This window comes from Aquarana catesbeiana, linkage group LG05, assembly GCF_042186555.1.
Source record: "Aquarana catesbeiana isolate 2022-GZ linkage group LG05, ASM4218655v1, whole genome shotgun sequence".
NCBI classification, from domain to species: Eukaryota; Metazoa; Chordata; class Amphibia; order Anura; family Ranidae; genus Aquarana; species Aquarana catesbeiana.
The window spans coordinates 631,330,804-631,356,337 of NC_133328.1; the positions used below are offsets into that span (position 1 = coordinate 631,330,804).

The window sequence follows — 25,534 nt, forward strand, 5'->3', positions numbered from 1 at the left end:
TGACCTGGGGGGCGGGGTCGAGTCCTGCTGTCTGTGTCAATGGACGCAGCAGCAGGACTCGGGTGCGTCCCCGCACGAGCGTCCGCATGGAAAGCGACTCTCCGTGGGGGAACTCGAGAAGCAGAGGAGCCAGGAGCGCTGCTGGGACACCCCAGCACAAAAGGTTTTACACCTTAATGCATGGAATGCATTAAGTTGAAAAACCGAGGGTTTACAACTCCTTTAAAGTGGTATTAAAAGTTCAGCTAAAAAAATAAATAAAACTAAAAAATTAAAAAAACCCACAAAACAAACATGTTATACTTACCTGCGTGCAATGATTTTGCACAGAGCAGCCCCGATCCTCCTCTTCTCAGGTCCCCTGCAGGCGCTCCACCCCCTTGACCAGTGCCCCCCCCCCCCCATAGCAAGTGACCTATGGGGGGTACTGTTGCATACTCGTGCCCCGCTCTATGCCTCCATAAGAGACAGAGCCACAGCTAGGCCCCGCCCCCCACTCGCTCCTCATTGGCTCACTGGCTGTGAGTGACAGCAGCGGGAGCCAATGGCTCCCACTGCTGTCTCAGCCAATGAGGAAAGCGAGCCCTGGGACAGCCGAGGCTCTCGTGCGTGTCACTGGATCGAGAAGGGGCTCGGGTGAGTATTAAGAGGGGGCCTGGAGGGATAGGGGAGCAGCATACAGAACATTTCTTACCTTCATGCATAGAATGCAGTAAGGTAAAAAAACCTTCAGCCTATACAACCACTAAGTTAATTCTGCTTTTGCCTTCTCTGTACTACTCCCCCCCAAGCCAACATGCTACATGCTGTCATTTTTAATAAAAGCGATTTTCATTACATAGACCCAAGTTCATTACTTTAGACCCAATGAGGTCATCACTGGGTCTCTGTGCTTACCTATACAATGCAGTCAGATCACGGCTGGTGGGAGGGGCCAGCAGGGGGCTGTACACAGCTTCACGATAACATTACAGCCCCCCGGCCTCAGTACTCCTCTACTCCTCAAGAGCACTCAGTCCTGATACAAGCAGTGGGCAGGCTCTTGGGAGGAGTTATGCAAATATTTTAAAAAAGCCTTGACGGGTGGGTGTCAGTCTGGAGAAGTGGGCATTCCTAAGGCAGACTGAATTCACAGGCACACCTCCTCTAGGGGATGCTGAACCTCTACGATCACCTGAACTAAAATCCAATAAAATGAAAGGGGCGGAGCCAGGGACAGTCAGGCTGGGGAGGAAAGAGCTAGATGATGCTGGATGTCCTCCAGCTAAAAAAATGAGATGGGCTCCATCTGACTTGCTGTGGCTTCTAATGCACCTTGTGAGAAGCTCACAGTGTGCAGTGAAATCATTGTAAGCTTCATCAGTACAGCGGATAACAAAAAAAGGCATACGTGGAATGGCACCTTACCTGGCGCAGTTTCAGGAAATCCAGGGCAATCTGTACATTCTGCAGTTTATGGAAACGCATGCGGCCTTTCTCCCGGGGCTGCAACACAAGATAAAAAGAATGGTCAGCGAGGAACCGCCATGGCGGACAGGAAGACACCCCCGACACACATACCTCAATACAAGCACACACTGGGGGGGGGGGGCACTGAACGGCACACCGGGGGTAAGGGGGGCGGCATGCTGGCGGTTTACTCATGACTCTGAGGACGCACCGGCCACAACGCAGAATTAGTTTCCTGAGGATTCATCAAACATTAGTACGACTTTGTCCAATCATGTCCTGGATGGAAAATGCTGCACGGCGCCATCTAGTGACCGCTAATCTACAGGTGCGGGAGCCCCCCTAAAAATGTCTCTCTGATCTCAGGGGGTACAGACTGTGTGTGGGATTCACCGCTTTTCCTGTGCAGCTTTAATGCGACATTTGGCGTTTCGTTGCGTGGGATTGCTAGACGAAAAGTCACCCGCATGCTGGAAAATAATCTCCCCGGCCAAACAAACGTCATCCGTCCCGATAACCTCCTGAAATCGGTTTATTAAACCTCCAGATTTATAGTCATTGAAAGTGTATCTAAACCAGGGGGTCTTAAACTGGCGGCCCTCCAGCTATTGCGAAACTACAAGTCCCATGAGGCATTGCAAGGCTGATAGTTACAAGCATGGCTCCCACAGGCAGAGGCATGATGGGACTTGTAGTTTTGCAACAGCTGGAGGGCCGCCAGTTTGAGATCCCCTGGTCTAAACCAAAGAACACACAGGTCATATTGCAGCCTGCAGTCCTTAGAGGTGCTGGTGGCTGCATTCGTTTTTTTTTCAGGCCAAGGGAAAACTAATCCTGCCAGAAATCCAGCATCCTCACTGATCTGATATCTCAAGCAATGGCGTTGGCTTTCATTGGTGAACTATAAAACACCTTCCCCTAGGCAACGGAGAAGAGGAGAGTGGGAGGTGTATTGTAGTCCCACCCCTGGGTGACAACACTGCTCCTCTGTATAGACACAATGCAGTGAGTGTTGTCACCCTCGCACAGGAAGTGTGTTACTGGCAGGATCATCAGGTGAGAATAACGGGGGGGGGTTAGACACAAAAATAAAGGAAAAATGGCACCAAAATACAATACAATACACGGTAATACGATACAAAGTATCTTTACAAAGTATCTTTTTTTTCCTGGCTAATGCAGTACATTTGTTACTTTAGTAGACAAAAACAGCGCACATCCACTCCTTTATTAATCTGCACCCCAAAAACTTTATTGCAAAGTACTGGGGCACTTATTTATGACAAAGTCCCCATTGAGGTGAAACGCGTTGGCTCAGGATCTGATGGAGAGAGATGTGAAATATAATATATATATATAATTTTCTTTATAATAGATTTAATATAGATATATATATATAAAATATTCAGGGAACTCGGCAATGCAACACAGAACAGGATATGTACATAAATTTACATTTTTAACATTATAAACATTACTAAACTGTAAACACACTTTAATTTTTTTTTTATATAAATTCTTAATATATACTATAGAATAAAGGATATATATAGATATAGATAGATCTATATATATATTCCTTTATTCTATAGTATATATTAAAATGTACTGTATATAGAAAAAAAATAGGATTTTATATTTCTTTATACAATGTGTTTACATTTTAGAAATGTTTATAATGTTGAAAAAACAAACAAAACATTATTTATGTACATATCCTGTTCTGTGTTGCATTCCCTGAATAATAAAGAGCTATATAAATCTATCTATTTGATATATATATATATATAGATAGATATATATATATATATATATATATATATATCTATCTATATATATATATATATATATAGAGATATATATATATATATATATATATAGATATATATATATATCTATATATATATATATTTTATTATTTTTATTTTGAGATTTATAAAAAAATTTATTATATATAACAATAAATATATTAATTCTAACATATTTGTACTCTATAGAGGTATTAATGGGAACAAAGCAGCGGGTGAAAAGTCTGTGTTATTTCCAGAGTCATAAAGGGACATTCAGGAAATCCCATGGACGTCCACCCTATAGAAAGATGTTTCCTTTCATAAGAGGAGAGGAAAGATTTTCAAAAGGTGGACAACACGGAGGAAATGGCCTTTCACACCAGGCCACCATCTCTGCGCACCTCCGCCTGTACTGAAGCCAAACGACAAATATTATAATAAAATCCACATAATTCACACGACGCTGAGGGCACAGAGCTACATCTCCCACCAGATCTCTGTAGAGATGGGTCCCTGGTTAGTTATTTTGTAACATGACCCTTGCAGAGTCCCAACCCATGGTGGATTAATAATTGATTTTCAATAATAATTGTTAATAATTTTAGTATATAATGTAAATAATTTCAATTCGAATTCATTTACTTTTACTTCATTTTAAGTGATTTCAATTTTTATTTTAATATACATTATAATAATAATAAAATACGGTAATTAAATGGAATACTGAAAAAAAAATATAAAAAAAACAACTTTCTGTTCTTTCCATTTAGGGACACACTGAGATGGTGTTAAACAATGTAGGGTTATCCTGCCGACTAAAGAAAAAAAAAGTTTCTCCTGGGGAGGAGCAGGGCCGTGACAAGGGGTGGGCAAGAGTGACGGCTGCCCTGGGCACTGTGGTATCATGTGAGGTGTAGGGGCATCACAAGGAAATTGGGGTGGGGAGGATTTTGTGTCGAGAAGGGGAATTTGGCATGGGTAGGAATTGTTCTAGGAAGGCAAATTTGGGTTTGTGTGCTAGGAGGGATGATTTGGGGAGGGGGGGGGGGGATTTGTGTTGGCGGGGGGGGGGGGGGGGGGATTTGTGCTAGGAGGGGGGATGATTTGTGCTAAGGGGGATTTGGGGGTTTATGCTATAAAAAGTATTATGGTAGAGGGGATTTTTTTTTGGGGGGGGGGGGGGGGGATTTGTACTAGTAGGGATGATTGGGAGGCATTTGGAGTGAGAAGAGAAAATTTGTGCTAGAAGGGGGCATTTTTTTTGTGGATGTGTGCTGGGGGGCATATGGGGAGAGAGGACTTGACCTGGGCAAAGATTTGTGATAGGAGGGGGAATTTCAGCAGGGGGGCATATTTGTGCAGGGAGGAGGGGGGAATTTATGCTTAGGAGGTGAGCATGCAGATGATTAGTGCTTGATTCTTTTTTTGGGGAGGAGGGGATTTTCGCTGACAAAATGCTCATACATCTTGGAGTGGAAGGGGGGTGGGGGCAATCTGGCATGTTCACCTCTACTTTAGGTGACCTTGTCTCGGCACTGGGTGGCAGTATAACCCTACATTCCTTAACACCATGAAGCTGTGTCCTTCTCAGGATGAAAAAGAATGGGATTGTTGCAGTCACTGTAAACTACTTGTGTCACAGGTTCATTAAGGGGCACAGCTTAATGGCATTAAGCAATGTAGTGTTATACTGCCACCTGCAGGAGAAATCCTTTCTACTGTAGGCGTCAGTATAACCTCATGTTTTCCAATACCATCAAGCTGTGTCCAACAACGGACAATAGAGGATTAGTTTGTTGTCCTCCCAGTGAGTCCATCAAGGGACACAGCTTGATCGTATTAAAAGACTATACTGCCAAATACAGGAGAAAATGTCTCCTGCAGGGGGCAGTGTAATCTTTTGTAGCTTAATAGGGTTCAAAATGTGTCCTTCAATGGATGATTGAGAATACATTTTTTTCTCAGCATCCAATCACCAAGGTAGCAGCTTATAACCCATAGTCTATGAACACACCCCCAGTGTCCTGTACTTTATAATTAAGATATATTATGCCCCCTGATCCCGGACGCATCCCCAACTCTGAGCTGGGAGGTGCCTAGAGAGGGCGCTGTTCTTGTACATCTCCCTGGCATATGTCGCACTCATCCCCAGCCTCTTTTTTTTTGAGGATTAGATGATTTGTATAAATGACATCAATCAGTGCAATCCCAGAAACAAAACCCGTCAGACCACAAGCCGTGATTGGTGTTAATCCTGTAAAATTCTGTCCTGATATTATGAACAATCTGACATCATTTGGTGATTAAACTCCGCCCACAGCGGATTATTGATGATCCCGATCCATTTGGAACATGGGACTATAGTCATCGGTCGGTGTGGCCCGTCTCCGGATAATGACATCAATTGAAGGAATGCTCAATAATTGGGTGACTGGGAGCAAAATCCCTACTAAATAGAGTTGAATGATTCTATTTGTGACCAGCGGTGTGACAAGGCATCGACAAAGCTGCACTGAAATTCAGGATTACCTGGTTCGGGCAGAGTGAAGGCTATAATCAGGCTATAATCAGTGGGGGGGGGTGCAACAATTTAAAAATACTTGCCGTTCCATATTGTCTTTGATGTGTTTCCAGGTTGGGTTTTCTAATGGTGTGTGGTAGTCATCCCTACTAGAGGAATGGTCTATTCTAGGTGATCTCTAGGGAGAAGAAACGTTTCCTACAAAACATCAACCTTCTGGTCTACAGCTAGGGCACTTGTTAGTCGTTTCCTTCACCAAATGTGTAATGTAAGCGAGGGGTGCACAATGTCACCCCCCACGGGGCCTTGCGGTGACGGTCAGGGCGACCGTCCCTGGACCTCTTTTCCATAGTTTGTGAAGTTCTTGCTTTTCTTGTCTAAACGTCACAATTCCTCGTGCAAGGTGTCCGCGGGGGGCGGAATCAATTTATTCTTCAAGAACATGCACCTTCAGCCAATCCACATACATCCAACAAAATAAAAACACCAATCACATGTTAGCAAAGGTTTTAGCTATGGCCTTATAAGGCTGGCTTGGTGTGATGTCACCCTGAGAGGAAGGTGCCCCCCGTAATGTCGGTCCATGGACAAGAAAGGTTACCTGTACAGGCGCAGCCTGTAATTGGTCAACGGGGATATACATGTATAGTTGTGTTCCATATGTTTTTATGATAAGTTCACACGGACAAGACAGAACTATTCTGTAGGTGTGAACGTACATATATGGGACCACTGTCTTCACACCAATAAATATATCCATTTGTTCTTCAAGTGAGAGAACATGATAAAAATGTGTACATGTCACATGTGGAGTAACAATTTTAATGCCACCTTTGAAGAGAAGTCAAAAAGGTCTATGAAGAGAAGTCCACCATCCTACTGTGAAGCATGGTGGTGGATCTCTGTTTCTAAGGTACGTAAGCTACGACAGCACGGGGAACCTAAGCAAAAATTGATGGCAAGGTGAATGCAGAATATTATTAGAAAATACCAGAGGAATTAGCATTCGTCAGTCCCAGAAAAATGCATATGGACCATCATCTGAAGCCCAAAGCTCAAGTTGACCCTTCAGTGGCAGCAGCAGAAAAGAGGCCATCATCATTTTATGACCTCAACATTACTGAGCCATCTTGGGGAGATCTCAAAACATCTAGTTCATTCTATGGGGTACACCAAGCCCTCAATGGAGTCACCCGTGTGGAAAGTTTGGTTCTGGGACATCATCATGGGCTCATGCTGTGACCTACAGACTGCACAAATCCAATAAGGAAAAGGCTAGTTGCACTCATTCCAGTTTAAATGCTGGTAACTTTATTCATCTTGACACCTGGAGTCCCCACCTGGGACCTCCTTATCTGATGCTTTCAAGTACCACAAGGCCGCTACGATTATGCCCAGCCTTGCAGGTGAACAGCATCAGGAGGAGGTCCTAGGTGGAGACTCTGTTCACGGTGTCTAAGTGAATAAAGTTAGCAGCTTTTGAATTTTTTTTCTGAGGGCAAGCGGTCTTTTTCTTTGGAATTATGAAGTCTGTAGAGCAGTGGTTGTCAACTTATGAGCTAATTTTGGCCTCAACTGCATCACCAAAGGGTCAACATAATGGTCAATATAGGTAATGCTTGGGAGGACTGTCAGAGACTGAAGATCTCAGAGCAGTGATGGTGAACCTTGGCACCCCCAGATGTTTTGGAACTACATTTCCCATGATGCTCAATTACACTGCAAAGTGCATGAGCATCATGGGAAATGTAGTTCCAAAACATCTGGGGTGCCAAGGTTCGCCATCACTGTCAGAGGAATGAGGGTCAGAGAGTGTGGACATGATACATTGTAAGCTGGGGAGATGCTGCAGAAGACAAAACTGGGAACATGCAGGTCAGGAGGACACCATGATTGGGAAGTCTACCTTCTGTACCGGGGGGGGGCACCTTATTGTAGGAAGTGGGGCGACGTCATCACGCCCTGTGTAGGTTGAGGAAGTGACATCACACCGGTGGCCAGCCATTGGCAGAGCGGCATGCCATGGTAAATAAAAAACATGCTGGGTGCAGAAACGGGGGCCCTTTGGCACTCACCAATCGCAAGTTCCGGATAACGTCCCGTTCCCTCGGCTACCCAGCAAGAGCAGTGCAAGAAGGGAGCAAAGGGCACAGGGCAAAGGTCAGGGCAGAGTCCAGCACAGGAGGAGGAGGAGGGGGGGAGATAAAGGGGAGAGAGAGAAAGGAGGGCTTTATCCAAGCAGAAGAAGTGTTAATAGGTTATAGAGAGGATGCAGATGATGATGATGATGGATTGTGAGAGATTATGTGTCCAGTTCACCCTCCATGTGATCCCCTTACCCCCTTCTATTGTATGACCTGAACTACAAGTCACATCACCCCTCACTATCTCTGACCTGCAGATATGCTGGGACTTGTGTCTTTTTCTATAAACAGGTGTCAGCCTACCTGTTGTCCCTACCCGCCCTCCTCTGAACACACGACCTCCACCCCGCAATCCAAAAATAGCTTACTACCATCTGATAGCATTGTCTGCCGGGAGGAAAACCTACCTGCAAAGTACACACAGCTTTATTTAGCTGAGCGCTCCGCTTTGTCTTGGGTGTAAATGGTTTTGTGCACACAGACTGGTCGGGCCGGAGTCTGAATTCCTGACCTCCGCTTCCTGTTATTGTCCAATTTTACAGCCCCGACACCTGTGGAGTCCCTCCAGGGGCCACAATCCGCCTCCCAGCAATACGGGACAGACGTCTGTGGGGGAGGGGGGGGGGCTACACCCACATGCCTCACATTCTACTCCCCATTGTACAGCGCTACAGAATATGGTGGTGCTACATCAGGCCTCTCCTCCCCATTGTACAGCGCTACAGAATATGTGGGTGCTATATCGGGCCTCTTCTCTCCATTGTACAGAGGTACAGAATATGTGGGTGCTATATCAAGCCTCCTCTCTATTGTACAGAATATGTGGGTGCTATATCAGGCCTCTCCTCCCCTTTGTACAACACTACAGAATATGGTGGTGCTATATCAGGCCTCTTTTCTCCATTGTACAGTGCTACAGAATATGGTGGTGCTAGATCAGGCCTCCCCTCCCCTTTGTACAGCGCTACAGAATATGGTGGTGCTATATAACGGGCGGCACAGTGTTGTAGTGGGTAGCACTCTCGCCTAGCAGTAAGAAGGGTCGCTGGTTCGAATCCCAACCACGACACTACCTGCCTGGAGTTTGCATGTTCTCCCTGTGCCTGCGTGGGTTTCCTCCGGGTCCTCCGGTTTCCTCCCACACTACAAAGACATGCTGGTAGGTTAATTGGATCCTGTCTAAATTGTCCCTAGTATGTATGAATGTGAGTTAGGGACCTTAGATTGTAAGCTCCTTGAGGGTAGGGACTGATGTGAATGTACAATGTATATGTAAAGCGCTGCGTAAATTGACGGCGCTATACAAGTACCTGAAATAAATAAAATATCAGGCCTCCTTTCTCCATTGTACAGAATATGTGGGTGCTATATCAGGCCTCTTTTCTCCATTGTATAGCGCTACAGAATATGGTGGTGCTATATCAGGCCTCTCCTCCCCTTTGTACAGCGCTACAGAATATGGTGGTGCTACATCAGGCCTCCACTCCCCATTGTAAATTGCTACAGAATATGTGGGTGCTGTATTTGGCCTCTACTCCTCATTGTACAGCGCTACAGAAAATGTTGGTACTATATCACACCTCTACTCCCCATTGTACAGTTCTACAGAATATGTGGGTGCTATATGTGGTCTCCCCCGCCCCCCCCCCATTGTACATTTCTACAGAAAATGTTGGTGCTATATCAGGCCTCTCTCCTCCCCATTGTACAGTGCTACAGATTATGTTGGCACTATAATGGATTTGGTCTGCTCTGCACTGAGCTACTACAGGCTTCGTACAAACAAGCATTTAATGTACAGCGCTGCAGCCTAGGGAGCGCCCAGAGCACATTAATCAGCAACTCCGTACAGCCAGCACCAGGGGAAGGGGTTTGAGTGGCATCCAGCTGGTTAGACTCAGACGCGGCGGTATTCCCAGGTAGTCAACAGCCAGCAGCTCTCTCGATGGAACTAGGAGGAGCACTTGGTCAATATTTAGGAAGCATTTTTATTTTTGGTAACCCCTCCATGTAATAAAACCAAATAAAGTATTTCACTACCCATAATGCATCTCCCTCAGAGGAGGGGGTGGTTTAGGCCTTGTACATGTTTATTAACATGGATCTGGCATCAGATAGATATAGTGTGTCTGTATCACTGCCAAGTATTAATCACCTCTCACAGAGATCACACTACTCCCAGTCAATGCCTTCCTCTGCTTGTCTCCAGAAAGATGGCACCATCTTTGTCCAGGCATCTTCCAGGGTCACCATCTACTTTCTGGACTAAGATGCCGGCTCAGAGATGACACCATCATGTGATTCCAATCAGTATTTGGCCGTGTTCACAAATGTCTGATCAGCCCCTCTGGCAGCGGCTTAACTTGCGACTTGCTACAAGTTACAATGTTGCAGTCTGATCAATGCATCAAACTGCAACATTGTAGACATGTAAAGTTATTGAACTATCCACTACAAGGTCGCATTCACACCTGTGCATTTGCGAACACAGGACAAAACGCCCAAATTTGTCCGTTTTCCCACGTGTTTCAGAAATGTGCTGCAATCGCGGGTCAAACTTGTGGCGCCATTGTTAATGGATGTGAATCCGAGCTACTACCTCCTGTGTACCTCCTGTGCAATGCCTGGTGAGCCTCAAGAACACAGCACTCAGCCTGTGAAGTCTCTGTAAACCACCACATAGTCCATGCAAAACAGGAAAAAGGCTAATGCCATGGAAGTCGGCTAAAACATCGTTTTATTATTGCATGTAAACAGCAGTCAAAATGAAATCCAACACGTTTTGGTCGTCAGGGCTTAATCATGGCCTAATAAGGCCTGGAGGCCGAAACGTGTTGGCTTTCTTTTTGACTGCTGCTCACATGCAATATAAAAACAATGTTTTAGCCGACTTCCATGGCACCAGGCTTTCTCCTTTCTTGCATGGGCCATTGTTAATGGTACCCCAAGTGCGGGTAGCAGATGTGCGTTTTGCCATTTGACAAAATGTGCACTGAAAGACGCCCGATACTCCACGTGTCAATTCCTCGCGTGTAGGGCAGCACATTCAAGTGAACAGGCTGCTCTAGATGCGTAAAAAGACATGAGCGTCTACCCGCTATGCTGAGGTGTGAACGGGGCCTAAGGCCGGGTTCACATCTATGCATTTTCTGTGCTTTCCTGACAGGCACAGAAACGCGTTGTCCTATAGCAGCAGTGCAGCCCCCCCCCCCATGCATTTGCAAACGCATATATCCGGTGCGATGCGTTTTTTGGAAAAAAAGTCTAGGATTTCTTTTCTGCATTTCTCATGCGTAGGGCAGCCTATAGAAATGAATGAGCTTCATGACGTGCCGGAATGTGTGAAACCGCGCCCGCACTTGGTTGTACCTGTGTGGTATAAACCTAACCTACAATGTGTGCCTGGAAAGGTTTCCAATGCTCATGCAATATTTAGAGAGTGGCTGCTGAGTGCTGGAACACACTGGGGATTATCCACCAATCAGAATTCAAGAAATTCAGCCCATGTGTACGAAGCCTGAGTGTGATAAATGCAGCTGCAGGTCCCTCATCTGGGGTTATAGGTGGAGGAGGTTCTCCTATTCAGTATGACCCACATGGCCCTGCTGTGTCCCATCAATGGAAGGGTGAGAAGAGTCGGACTTCAGGGGGACACATTAGTAATGAGAGGTGAGCAGTGCAGAAGCTGCAATACAGAACTGCGCCCTGTAGGTGGCGTGACACTCACCAGGGTCTCCCCGGAGAGGACTTCCAGCAGGGAGATGAGGTTGTGTCCATCGCGGAGGTCTTCGTACAGATCGTTGACGTGACGCTGGGCCTGAGAAACAGAAGAACATAAAGAATTAGTACATAGCAGGTATATAACCAAATCAATATTGTATACCGGCACCCAACGATTGTCGGGAAGAGAGGCTGGGTGGAGTTCTGCCTATGTAAAGAAGGCGGAGCTCCGCCATGGGGGGGGGGGGTGTGATGGATTTTCTTCTACACTTAGTAAAAGCAGCACATTATTACACAAAAAACACTGGCTAGGCACACATTTAACCCTTTGATCGCCCCTAGATGTTAACCCCTTCCCAGCCAGTGTGACTAATACAGTAATCAGTGCGAAAAATATGCACTGTCACTGGTTCCCACAAAGTGACCGTTAGTGTCCGAATGTCTACCGCAATATTGCAGTCTCGCTACAAGTGGCTGATCGCCACCATTACTAGTACAACATTTTTTTATTACAAACTCCAGTATATATATCATATAGTTTGTAGACTCTATAACTTTTGCGCAAACCACTCAATACGCATTTATAGGGATTAAAAATATGTAGCAGAATACATTTTGCCCTAAATTAATGAAGAAATTTGATTTTTATTGGATATTTTTTAGAGCAGAAAGTAAAAAAATGTTTTTTTTTCTTTTTTTAAATGGTCTCTTTTTGGTTTATAGCACAAAAAAAACCAAAAAAAACCAAAAAAAAAAAAAACGCAGAGGTGATCAAATACCACCAAAAGAAAGCTCTACTTGTGGGGGGGGGTGTTTGGACACATCAATTTTATTGGGGTACAGCGTCTCCCGCCCGCGCAATTGTCAAAGTAACGCAGTGCCGTATAGCAAAAAAAAAAAAGTCCTGGTCATGAAAGGGGGGGGGGGGGGGGGGCGGGTAGATCTTCCGGAGGGCAAGTGGGTAGTGAGCCCAACTGCTGACAATCAGAATAACCTGCAGCATAAAGCGATGGGTACAGGATGTAGGGATAAGGCGGGTTACCCAAGAAGGAAAGGGGGGCTATTACAGAAGTGTCTGCACTTTGCCCACTGGGTGGAGGACTTGGCATGAGCTCCGGTAGAATGTAACCTTTCATCTGGAATACGGCAGGGACCTCGCCCAGCACAATCGGTCAGTGTCAGTGGCGTGCGGAGATCGGCGATAAGAGCCGCAGTCTGTAAACACCCAACTGGGATCAGATCCTGGAGAATCCATCCCCTAGAGGCCCATGTCTACTAAGTGGCATTTCACCCCAACAATTCCACAGCTGGAGCTGCGTTGGTCACACACACCCCCCCTCCAGGGCAAATCCAACAATGGCAGCCATTCACCCCGGTGACGGGCAGATAGTGCCCCCCATGGTATTCTGAACGCCGGCCTTGTGGAAGATTCCTGGCTGGCACCGGGCAGACTTTCCTGGCACCGGACTCACCTTCACAGGACGCCCACAGGGGAGCCGCAGAACATTTACATAAAGGGCTCAATGTATTCCTGACCCCCCCCCCCCCCCCATATTGGCCAAATAAACACACCGTATGGAAGAAGTGAGCCGGACCGCGTTGCCCTTCGCAGATCCCCTCTACATATTGAAGACATGTGCTACACAGCCTGGAAGTGTCCGACCGCTGACTCATTTTCCATGAGACCCTCTACAATAACCTGGGGGGGGGGGGGGGCGCTCACCTCCTTCAATGACACCTTTGTTCTGAGAGCTGCAAGCGTCTTCGTTAGGAAAACCGCGTGCTAAGCAGAACTGCAGCATAAAAAAAATTAAAGGGTCACTCCGCCTTTGGAAACTTTTCTGCCAACTCAAAACATCTTTTTGTTAACCACTTGCTTACCGGCACCTAAACCCCCCTCCTGCCCAGACCAATTTGCAGCTTTCAGCGCTGTCACTCTTTGAATGACAATTGCGCGGTCATACAACACTGTACACAAATGAAATTTTTATCATTTTGTTCCCACAAATAGAGCTTTCTTTTGGTGGTATTTGATCACCTCTGGGTTTTTTATTTGTTAAAAAAAAAATGAAAAAAGACCGACATAAAAAAAAAAAAATACAAAACGGTTTTATATTTTGCTAATACATTTTGCAAACAGGTAATTTTTCTCCTTCATTGATGTACGCTGATGAGGCGGCACTGATGGGCGGCACTGATGGGAGGCAGTGATGGGGGGCAGTGATGGGAACTGATGGGGGGCAGTGATGGGAACTGATGGGGGGCAGTGATGGGAACTAATGGGGGGCAGTGATGGAAACTAATGGGGGGCAGTGATGGAAACTAATGGGGGGCAGTGATGGAAACTAATGGGGGGCAGTGATGGAAACTAATGGGGGGCAGTGATGGAAACTAATGGGGGGCAGTGATGGAAACTAATGGGGGGCAGTGATGGGAACTAATGGGGGGCAGTGATAGACAGCACTGCTGGGTGGCACTGCTGAGGCACTGATTGGCACCACTGGTGGACCTTGATAGGTGGCACTGATTGCACTGATTCATGGCACTGTGTGGGCACTGGAAGGTGGTATTGATGGGCAGAGATGAGGCGGCTTCGCCTCTTCCTCTTCAGGACCGATGTCCCTTGCACTGAAGCCGGTGATCAGATTTTTTTTTTCTCCTCATGCTTCCAGCGTGAGAAAAAAAAAAAAAAAATAGATTACCGATCTTCTGTTTACATCACGTGATCAGCTGTCATTGGCTGACAGCTGATCACGTGGTAAGGGGCCGGTGATCATTGAATTGGTGATCACAGCGCACACCTCCTGCAGAGGGGAGCATGCGAAGGGGTGGACGTCTATTGACCCCCTCCCGGCAAAGTAGATCCGCACTGTAGCTGTCATTCGGCTATAGCGCAGATCTGAAGGAATTCATTTGCCTTCTCTGCCCCTTTGTTACTATCGCTGATAGTTTACACAGCGCTTTACATATTTTGTACATACACAGCGGTGGTCCCTGCCCCCAAGAGCTTACAATCTAAAGTCCCTATCCTCACATACATACACATAATAGGGCCCAATTTGGCAAAGGTGCCAACCAGCCATTTCTTTGGAACGTAGAAGGAAACCCCCACACAAGAGACCATGCAAACTCCATGCAAAGGCGGACCCGTTTGGCATTTCAACCAGGACCCCCCCCGTGCTGCAATGCTAACTACTAAGCCACAACCGGGTTGCCCATTCTGCCCCATTATGATCGTTTAGGCTGGTGCTTGTCAACTTATGAGTTAAGGGGGTCTCAGTTGCAGTCCCTAAAATCAAAGGGCCACACATAACGTTCAATATATGTAATGCTGGAGAGGAGTGTCAGAGACTGCAGAGGAGATGAGGGTCAGAGAGTGAGGACGGGATTGCTGGTGGGGAGATGCTGCAGAAGACAATACAAAACTGGGAAGATGGAAGATGAGGATGATAGAAATCAATATTATTACCCTAATTAATGTTCCCACTAGAGACTGCTGAGGTCCAAGGGCCACACATTACATACCAAAGGGCCACAGGTTGGGCACCAGGGGTTTAGACAGCTTCTGTGTCTGGGGGGGAGGGGGCATTTCATAGCTGCCTGCAGAAAGGTGACCCCAATGGATCCTGTTTCTTTAAGTGGTAATATTTCTAATAGAGAATCACCAAATGGAAATTTTGGCGCCGAAACCGAAAATGCAAGATGCACTTGGCCGAAAACCAAAAACGAAAATGACCATTTTTTTAAATCTATATTTTTATAAAGAATTGTATTTTATTCTACTTTTTAATCAATATCATGAATTTATATAAATATGAATTCATGGTCGGCCATTATCGGCACCTTTAGCGCAAGAAAAGCGCAAGAAAAAAATGTATCCTTTAAATTTAAATTTTTTCAATCTGCGCCCAGAGTCAGGCTGCTGAGGTTTAATTTTAACCCAATCAGGTTCTAGTCTGCAAGGAGAGGACTGAACGTTGGATTGTGATTGGTTAGTGAGGAGTATATAAAGGATTTGATTGGGGCATACAGTATACAGCCACATGAAGTCTGCATTAAGGGAGCTGCAGACGATTAGACGAGGGATGTTTGGGGCTTGTACCGGTATAAACATGTATGCCGTGTTGTTGAGGAAGGAAATATGGACGGCATTATCTTAACTCAGGATCTCCCCTCCATCCTAGAGACGTCCCCCAGACAATTCAGCGGGTGGACTGCGGTCTGATCTGGCCGATCGCCATCATATCCTCTGTACAGCCAGCTCCGCATCTCTCCGCAGCCCCACCAAACTCACTTCAAAAGGAAACGTCGGCTAATAAACCTAATGTGATGTTATGGAGTCAATGTGACGACAATGGCGGCTCTATCTGCTGACACGACACACACAATGCTCCGTCTGTTGTGAAAAAAATGCCAACAAAACCCATGAAATCCACCGTGTCTGAATCCAGGGCGGACCGCGACACCCGGGAATATGACTGAGGAACGGGCAGCGACCCCAACCGGGACCCCGCTGCAAGGGCAGCGACCCCAACCGGGACCCCGCTGCAAGGGCAGCGACCCCGACCGGGACCCCGCTGCAAGGGGAGCGACCCCGACCGGGACCCCGACTGGGATCCTGTTATAAAGGGGAACTCTAAACTGAAATCTGAAACAATGTCATCAGTCTTCCCAGCTTGCTAACTAGAAAACACCTCCTATATAATGGATAAAGGGAGAGATGGAGGTGTTTGTAGTCCAATAACAATATCTGTTGTCATTCTGGGGCAGGAAGTGTGTTACTGGCAGGATCACCAGGTGAAAAAAAAAAAAGGAAAACCAAAGCAGCCATCACATCTGGCAACGTGGAAAATATTATATTTTTGGTCTGGGGTTTTATATACTTTTCCTCAATCTTGTTTGTTTAAAGTCTTTGGGCTGACATGGACTACCTCCTCTGGAAAATGCTGGATGCCTGGCTATCATGGGGGATTTCCTGGCAGCAACTCCTCCTGATTCACAAGCATGCAGCCAGTGAAGTCAGATACATTTATTCCGGATTAGTGAGAATTAGGAGAATTGGAAATGTTGGGACAATCCCCAAACTCCTGGAGCGTTATATGGGAAATTGACGATCAGGATGATGTGACAATAAAGGCTTTCTGGGGGGGGGGGGGGGGCCCATACAATGGGATTTCCCTCTAGGGGAGCAGACGGTGATCAGTGGAGGATCTGGGTGCGGCTCGCCCCCAATGCGGGGATTATGGACTCCATACCGCCAGGTATTTCCATAATACATAATTCAGAGATGGCCCTGGGGGGGGGGGGGACAGAAGATGGGAGGACAGCTGCACCATACAATCAGCCTGACAGGACAAGGACATGCATCTGTCACAGCCGCCCCGTCCGCTACCATATGGGAAGAGCCGCAGGCGGAGGATAAACGTGTGCGACCCGCACTGCACACGGTATGGAGGCCGCAGATTTGGTGCGCCGGCAGCCAATTCATTAAGAACAGCAAACCAAATACAGATTAAGACGCGACATATCGCGCATTACCGCACTGCGAAAATATAAATGTGCCCTTAATCTTAGATCCCCAAAACTAAAATTTAAAAAGTGTCAGTTAGCTTGACTATGAATGGGCCGTTTGACAGCAGGGTTTGAGGACTAGGAATGCACATAGGTGCACATTCCTATAGTTCTTGGCTGTAATGTTAATCATCACTATCATGCTACGGATATTTTATTGTAGTCATAATATGCCAAAATTCTGTCCAATCCAGCTTCAGAAAAGTGTACAGTTGATATTAAAGTAGGATTTTTTTTTTGGGGGGGGTACAAGCATGGGGATGAGGCAGTAGGCATAGGAGACGAATCCATAATATCTATACTCCCAACCCTGGACCTGCTTTACAGTAATAATTCCTGATTACCAGCCCAACAGAGGGGTGCACGGCCCCCGATACCAGCCCCACAAAAGGGTGCACGACCCCACAGAGGGGTGCACAGGGCCCCCGATACAGGCCCCACAGAGGGATGCACAGGCCCCACAGAGGGGTGCACGGCCCCCCGATACCGGCCCCACAGAGGGGTGCAACGGCCCCCGATACCGGCCCCACAGAGGGGTGCAACGGCCCCCGATACCGGCCCCACAGAGGGGTGCACGGCCCCCCCCGATACCGGCCCCACAGAGGGGTGCACGGCCCCCCCCGATACCGGCCCCACAGAGGGGGGCACAGGCCCCCCCGATACCGGCCCCACAGAGGGGGGCACGGGCCCCCCCAATACCGGCCCCACAGAGGGGTGCACAGCCCCCGATACCGGCCCCACAGAGGGGTGCAACGGCCCTCGATACCGGCCCCACAGAGGGGTGCAACGGCCCCCGATACCGGCCCCACAGAGGGGTGCATGGCCCCCGATACCAGCCCTACAGAGGGGGGCACGGGCCCCCCCGATACCGGCCCCACAGAGGGGGGCACGGGCCCCCCCGATACCGGCCCCACAGAGGGGGGCACGGGCCCCCCCGATACCGGCCCCACAGAGGGGGGCACGGGCCCCCCAATACCGGCCCACCAGAGGTGTGAATAATGGAGCGAATTCTAATATTTCCAGGAAGATTCATCAATTTCTCTTCAGCGTGACACGACATCAGAACTACTCCTTACCCCCATCTGCCGGATCTGGTGACCCCCCTAAACTCAACAGCCAATTTCCTGGATTGCAGCTCCTCAAATATCCATATACATAGATCACTGGAAGGAAGTATACAGCATGCCAAGCAAGCCTCATGGCACCTTCTATTATTCACAGCGGAAAATGATTCTGAGCAAAAAGCTGCAAAAATAACTCAGAGTGTTTGATGTCTGCTGAGCACAAATGACGTCTTCACAGATGGAGATTACCGGTCATGCAATGTATTGTCAGTCACACAACATCACAAGCCATGCACCAACCGGGTTATTATACACACACAGGACCCCCCCCCGTGATGCCCACCACAGCCTGGCAGTGTTATTAGAAGGCAGGAGATGGAACAGCCAGGAGAAAAGATGGAAGACCTACCTCTGCTCTCCAGTGCTGCAGAGCCGTCAGGAGAGACCGGAGGATAAAAGGACAGAACAGAACAGAAAGGACAGAAAAGGGGGCAGGGGAGTGGGAATGGGGGGAAAAAAAAAACAAAAAGGGGCAGGGGAGTGGGAATGGGGGGAAAAAAAAAAACAAAAAGGGGCAGGGGAGTGGGAATGGGGGAAAAAAAAAAACAAAAAAGGGGCAGGGGAGTGGGAATGGGGGGAAAAAAAAAACAAAAAGGGGCAGGGGAGTGGGAATGGGGGGAAAAAAATGGGTGGGGGAGTGGGAATGGGGGGAAAAAAAAAAAAAAGGGGGGGGGCAGGGGAGTGGGAATGGGGGGGGGGGGGAGGGGCAGGGGAGTGGGAATTGGGGGAAAAATGGGTGGGGGAGTGGGAATGGGGGAAAAAAAAAAACAAAAAAGGGGCAGGGGAGTGGGAATGGGGGGAAAAAAATGGGTGGGGGAGTGGGAATGGGGGGAAAAAAAAAAAAAAGGGGGGGGGCAGGGGAGTGGGAATGGGGGGGGGGGGAGGGGCAGGGGAGTGGGAATTGGGGGAAAAATGGGTGGGGGAGTGGGAATGGGGGGGGGGGGGGAATGGGGGGGGGAGTGGGAATGGGGGAAAAAAAAAAGGGGCAGGGGTAATGGGGAAAAAGTGGCAGGGGAGTGGGAATAAAAGGGCGGGGGAAGGGGAATAAGGGCAGGGGAGAGAGGGAATAAGGGCAGGGGAGAGAGGGAAAGGGGGGGGCAGGGTAATAGGAATGGGGGAGGGGCAGGGGAGGTGGAATGGGGGAAAAGGGGCAGGGGAGAGGGAATGGTGAAAAGGATGGAAGGAGGATGGAAGGTGGAAAAGGAGAAGAACAAAGACGAAGAAGATAACACATAACAAAAGGAAAAAGAAAGGAAGCATTAAAAGATAAAAGGATTACATTTTTCTCAAATAAAAATTGCACAACAACTCGCATCTGCTCACACTATGGACTACGGAGTCCACCATATTATCTGGTATAGCCCATGTCCTGGTCAAATAAAATATTATATCATACAAGGGCAAGGAGACGTAGAATACATGGCATGGACCTTGGTTCGGGAATGAAGTAACAGATGGGAGTAGCAGGTATAAATTCTTCCACTGCATATTAGTGATAAAGTGATCGGTGAGTAACCAGAGAACTCTGGAGCCAGGAGGACAATGAACTAATAAATCACTTTTACCAGCAGTCATAAAAATTTCAGCATTTGCAGTGGAGTCCTGGCCTTTGCCTCCCACACCTGCACCCACGTCCAAGAAGAGGTCAAGGTGGAGGCTGAAAACTACGTGGGGGATCTCTATGTACATATACAAAAGGTAAGCAGAACCACAATACATGTATGAGCCGTATAGAACTACACAGAGCCCTGGAGGAGCCTCCAAAAGGGGGGACACCGCTGTCTACTTCTACAATGAAGACTGAAAGGCTTTTATTATCTAGGGGAACTATTATTTGCTTTGGAAGATGGAAGCAGAAGATTAAATGCATTTCCGAAGGGGTGATCCATACAAAGATGGAATCACTCCCAACTCTCACACTGACATGAATGGGCTCCTTATAACTGGCACAACAGTCTGCAGAATGGTGCTGTTGATCCCGCAGGCCTCGCTGACCCACCCAGCGATTATTAACTGGCCAGAGAGCATGTTTTTAGGTCTTCCAACACCAACAAGAGAACAGCTTTTTCTTCAGCTAAATGCAGATCAAATACGTGATAGTTATGCAGGATAGCAATGAATAAACTATATTTGGTACAGCAGATAAACAAAAGCCTGGGTTCACCGATGCACCATACCTAGGTCTGGGTTCACTGGTACAACATACCTAGGACTTCAGGTTCACCAGTGCTGTACATCGAACCTACCACCATTCACAAAAAAGATCCCCAATGTGCTTGCTTGTTGCCAATTTAAAGTCTGCCAGTGGTTGTTACTTTGGATAACCTTGGGGTATCGGGGGTAACCTCACCTAGCTCTTGGAGTTATAATGGGCACTTTTTCCCTTGAGGTTACAGGGACACCATACATAGCTCTTGGAAATATGAGGAGCACCACACCTAGCCCTTGGGTGACAGGGACACTATATTGAGACCTTGGGGTTTAGAGGGGCACCATACCTAGCCTTTGGTACACCATAACTAGGTCTAAGTTCACCAGTCCACCATATGTAGACTTGGGTTCAATGCTGTACATCATAATTACCAATATTCACAACAGAAATCCCAACTACACTTGTGCGTTACCAATTTAAAGTCAGACAGTGGTTGTCACTTTGAATAACCTTGGGGTAATAGGGGTAAGCATATCTACCTCTTGGAGTTATGTAGACACCATACCCAGCTCTTGGCGTTCTAGTGGTCACCATACCTTTTTCTTGAGGTTACAGGGACACCATACAGAGCCCTTGGGTGACAGGGACTAAGACCTTGGGTTTAGGGGGTCACAATACTTTGTTCTAGAGGTTATGGAGACACCATGTCTAGCCCTTGGAGTTATGGGGAACACTATACCTAGTCCTTGGGATTACAGGGATGCCATACCTACCATTTGGGTTTACAGTGACATAATATTTAGCCCTTGAGGTTTATGGGACACCATATCTAGCCCTTGGAAATACAGGGACACCATAAGTAGCCCTTAAGAGTTATGGGGGACACCATACCAAGCCCTTGGGGATTACAGGGGGACCCCATAATAGGCCCTTGGGGATTACAGGAGAACACCATACCAGGCCCTTGGGGATTACAGAGATACCACCACTTGCATTTAGCAGGGCTCAGGAATAAAATGTTTTAGTAGACAAACTGATGATATCCTGGTTTACCACCTTTAAGTATAATCCCAAAGAGTTTCCCAACCATCTTCTCCCAGAGTCTGATAGCAATATGTAGTGTACCTTCTATAAATAGCTATGTGCTCTATAGGGGAATAAGAAGTTCTGGGAATTCTAGGTCAGCTCTATCTGCCGTATTCTGGGAATGAGGTTTGGGAAGTACTCGGGCCACATTCCAGACAGAAGTCCCGGGAGCAGTTGGGAGATTCTCACATGTGTTTCCAGGCCGGCTGCCGAGACAATGAAAGGCGTAGAGGCCGTACACCACGCAAACACTGGAAGGATTCTGATGGGAAAGGGCACTGAGTGGGTGTCAGACTTCTACTAACCCTTTCACTGAAGCACAGAAGGGAGTACTCAGGGCTGCTGTCATTCAACTATCCCTGGCCTGCAGAGCTGACGATCTAGTCATTCTTGCAGTGTAACGGTTATTGGAAGGAGCTGCAATGGTGTCAGAGGCTCTCTGGTAGCATATTAACAATGTGCAGGAGTAGAGCCAAGAATGACATTGTAGCTCTGTGATTCAGCGGCTGGGAAGACCTGCTATGGGAGACCCCCGGCTGTCAGACAGGAAGATGGCGACCACAAGACTTCCTTCTGGTGATAGTTATTGAATGTCAGAGGAACTGGAGCCAGAGCTGAGGACATGCTCAGGAATTTGCAGAGAGGGAAGGAATCATGCTGAGACACCAAGGCACACCCAAATAATGTGTGTCAGAGCGCACAGATCTCGGCACGGTGGTCTACTTCATACTGGGGTGTCCTACGCTGAGCCGGAAACCCCTAAAAATCACATCTACAACCCTCTACCTGCCCACTACCTTCTACCGACTCAACATCAACAGCCACCCGTGTCAATGTCTACAGACCTACTCCACCCAAAAGTGAATTTGAGAGGGGGGGCAACCACTGACATATTGCAGGTCTTGGGGATAAAAGCCATCACAACATCCCCCTTCATCTCCATCTCAGTCATTGCAAAGCCAGTCTTGCTTCTCCTGCTCATTCAACGTGGACCAGTCATCAGATATACCTTTTAGGTTTGGTGCAACAAGGTCATTGTGTTATTACAGCATTTTTACGTATTTATTAGATCTCAAAGAGATCTCAGTACTCCCAGACAAAGCCTACATCTGCTTTTCTCTCCATAATGATGGCACCATCCTTCTTTAACATTGAGGGACAGCATCATTTCCTGGACTGAGATGCTGGTTCAGAGATGACACAGATCAGCCGCCTGATGCAACCTCTCACCTCGGGACTTGCACCAAAGTTGCAATCTGATCCCTGGCATGAGGAGACTGAGGAAATGCTTCTTCCTGCCTGCAGCAGACTGATGACATCATCTTAGCTCGGCAAAGGACTGAATGGAGGCAAAGAACAGCTTTTTACTGAGCTTTTTGGACAAATTATACTGTGTATTACAGGGACGTGAGGTGAGATCAGTGGCTGGTGAGGCACTGGCTAGTATCAGAGCCAGATACACACAGGTTACATACGCCGCAAACGTTGGAGCGAGAATAATAATTCTAGCACTAGACCGCCTCTAACTCAACATGAAACGTACTATTTTTAAAGCGTCGCCTATGGAGATTTTTAAGTACCGAAGTTTGGCGTCATTTCACGAGTGTGCGCATTTTCAAAGCGTGACATGTTAGGTATCTATTATTTACTTGACGTAGCATCATCTTTCACATTATAAAAAAAAAAAAAAAAAAAAGCTAACTTTAGCATTTGTTTTTGTTTGTTTTTTTATATTCACAAAACTGTGTGCAAAATTGCTGCGCAAATACTGAGTAACATAAAAAGTTGCAAGGACCACCATTTTATTCCCTAGGGTGTCTGCTAAAAAAATATAATGTTTGGGGGTTCTGAGTAGTTTTCTAGTAAAAAAAAATAAATGATTTTTACATGTAGGAGAGAAGTGTCAGAATTGGCTTGGGCGGGAAGTGGTTAAAGCGTCACCTATGGAGATTTTTGAGTACCAAAGTTTGGCGTCATTTCACGAGTATGCGCATTTTCAAAGCGTGACATGTTAGGTATCTATTTACTTGACGTAGCATCATCTTTCACATTATAAAAAAAAAAAAAAAAAAAACACCAGCTAACTTTAGCATTTGTTTTTGTTTTTTGTTTTTTTTTATATTCATGAAACCCCGTGTAACATAAAAAGTTGCAAGGACCACCATTTTATTCCCTAGGGTGTCTGCTAAAAAAAATATAATGTTTGGGGGTTCTGAGTAGTTTTCTAGCAAAAAAAAAAAAAAAAAAAGATTTTTACATGTAGGAGAGAAGTGTCAGAATTGGCCTGGGCGGGAAGTGGTTAAACTACCATAAGTAATATATAATAATTTGTTTCCACTTGACCCTCCCTTCTAGATTGTAAGCTCTAACGAGCAAGGCCCTCTGATCCCTCCTGTACAGATTTGTATTGTAAGTGTACTGTCTGCCCCATGTTGTAAAGCGCTGCGCAAACTGTTGGCACTATATAAACCCTAAATAATAATAATAATAATAATAATATACAAATGATATAATTTTAAGGTAATTATTTATATTTTCAAAAACTGTACTCAAGCAGGTGGCTTAATGGACAAATTACTGTAGTTTGAAAGTTATAACTTCCAATCAGTAATTTCACAGTAAATAAATGATTATCTTATTACATATAGCATAATAATATATGATTTAGCTTTTTCAGCAGCAGCAGATTCTCATTCTCGCTCTTGTGTGAGAAAAACATGGGATTGTGGGTACATTTTATACGCATAAACACATGCTTTTTCCTTGTAGTTTAGAGGGCTGGAAGGGAGCATTTGTCTTTTAGACACGCCCCCTTCTATGACGCTGCAGTGAGAGGCGCGCCTCCACTGCATCATTTTTATTGGACAGCTTGTTCCAATGATGCTTTACCATTGGTCCAAGGCTCCAAGCTGTCCATTGAGCTCAGTGCCTCTGAAAAGTAGTGAGGAGAGGCACTGTGAGCTCAGCCTCTCAGTCTGCTGCAGAGTGTCCCAGCTTCTATTAAACTGGCTGCTCTGTATGTAGCTTCTGACAGGCTGCACAAGGAGCCCCGTATCTCCGGAACTCTAGGTGGCAGGATCAGTGGTGGAGTAGGACTTCAGCTACCTACCCCCCAAATTTGGGGTCTTAAGGTCGCCGAGCTACACAATAATATATTAGAGAAAAAAAAAAATTATATATATATATATATATATATATATATATCTATCTGGTGAGGTTGAGGCTCCGCCTCACCTGACTGCACGTCCCTGGTGTATTAACATGTTGGGAATGTATTGAAGACTTGAAAAGTTACTGACAAGTCCACTTTAACAAAATGTTGAGTTTAAAGACTGAGGAGTGAGAGTCTTCTTTAATGGCTATGGACTAACTTGGGATATGGAGGAGCCCATTGCCAGAGATCTGCTGGGAATTTCACCTTGCCCCCAATTCATCCAATACAGAAATATCAGTACTAGGCGGATGGACTAAACCTTTTAATAACAGTCCATCTGTTTGCACTTCTATTTGATGTCAGTGCAGGTGCATCAACTCAGAATGAAAACACGAGCCAGCATAGGAAACCAGTCACTGCGAACAATGCAAATACCCAGATGTAAACATATCATGTCCTTATCGGAAGAGAGTTTATTCAAGGATACCACCGCCGACTGATAACGCAGGACAATAGCTGGCTGTGTACAAAGTCTGGGGCCTCGTATACATGTGTCATCCTCTGCAAATGAGACTCAAAAGTCCCCAAATCCAAGGCTGTGACATAAGTAGTTTCAGGGTAAACCCCCACACCGGATGCTCTGTATGAACAGACTGCACTCTTCTCAGAAGCAGCTCTAATGATAAATATCACCCGGAGCTCCCCAGGCCCTGTCCTGTGGTTTGTGGGCAATGCCACATGGGTACTGACACGTTTGTGTTGCCTAGATACACTGCCAACGTGAGTAATCGCTGGCACGCAGACAGTACAGCGTTTCCTGTGT

General features: G+C 46.6%; 1 protein-coding gene across 15 annotated transcripts in view; it reads right to left on the reverse strand.

Moving 5' to 3' along the window:
• Nucleotides 1–25,534, reverse strand: part of PLEC (plectin) — a 292,355-nt gene that overhangs the window by 70,058 nt on the left and 196,763 nt on the right. For 12 of the 15 annotated variants that reach the window (XM_073632329.1, XM_073632330.1, XM_073632335.1 and 9 more), the window contains 3 exons: nucleotides 11,632–11,721; nucleotides 7,836–7,871; nucleotides 1,408–1,485 (listed from right to left, as the gene is read on the reverse strand). In XM_073632329.1, the coding sequence (XP_073488430.1) occupies nucleotides 1,408–1,485; nucleotides 7,836–7,871; nucleotides 11,632–11,721 (204 nt within the window). The remainder of the gene's footprint in view (nucleotides 1–1,407; nucleotides 1,486–7,835; nucleotides 7,872–11,631; nucleotides 11,722–25,534) is intronic. The other 3 variants (XM_073632331.1, XM_073632327.1, XM_073632334.1) reach the window with 1 other exon arrangement.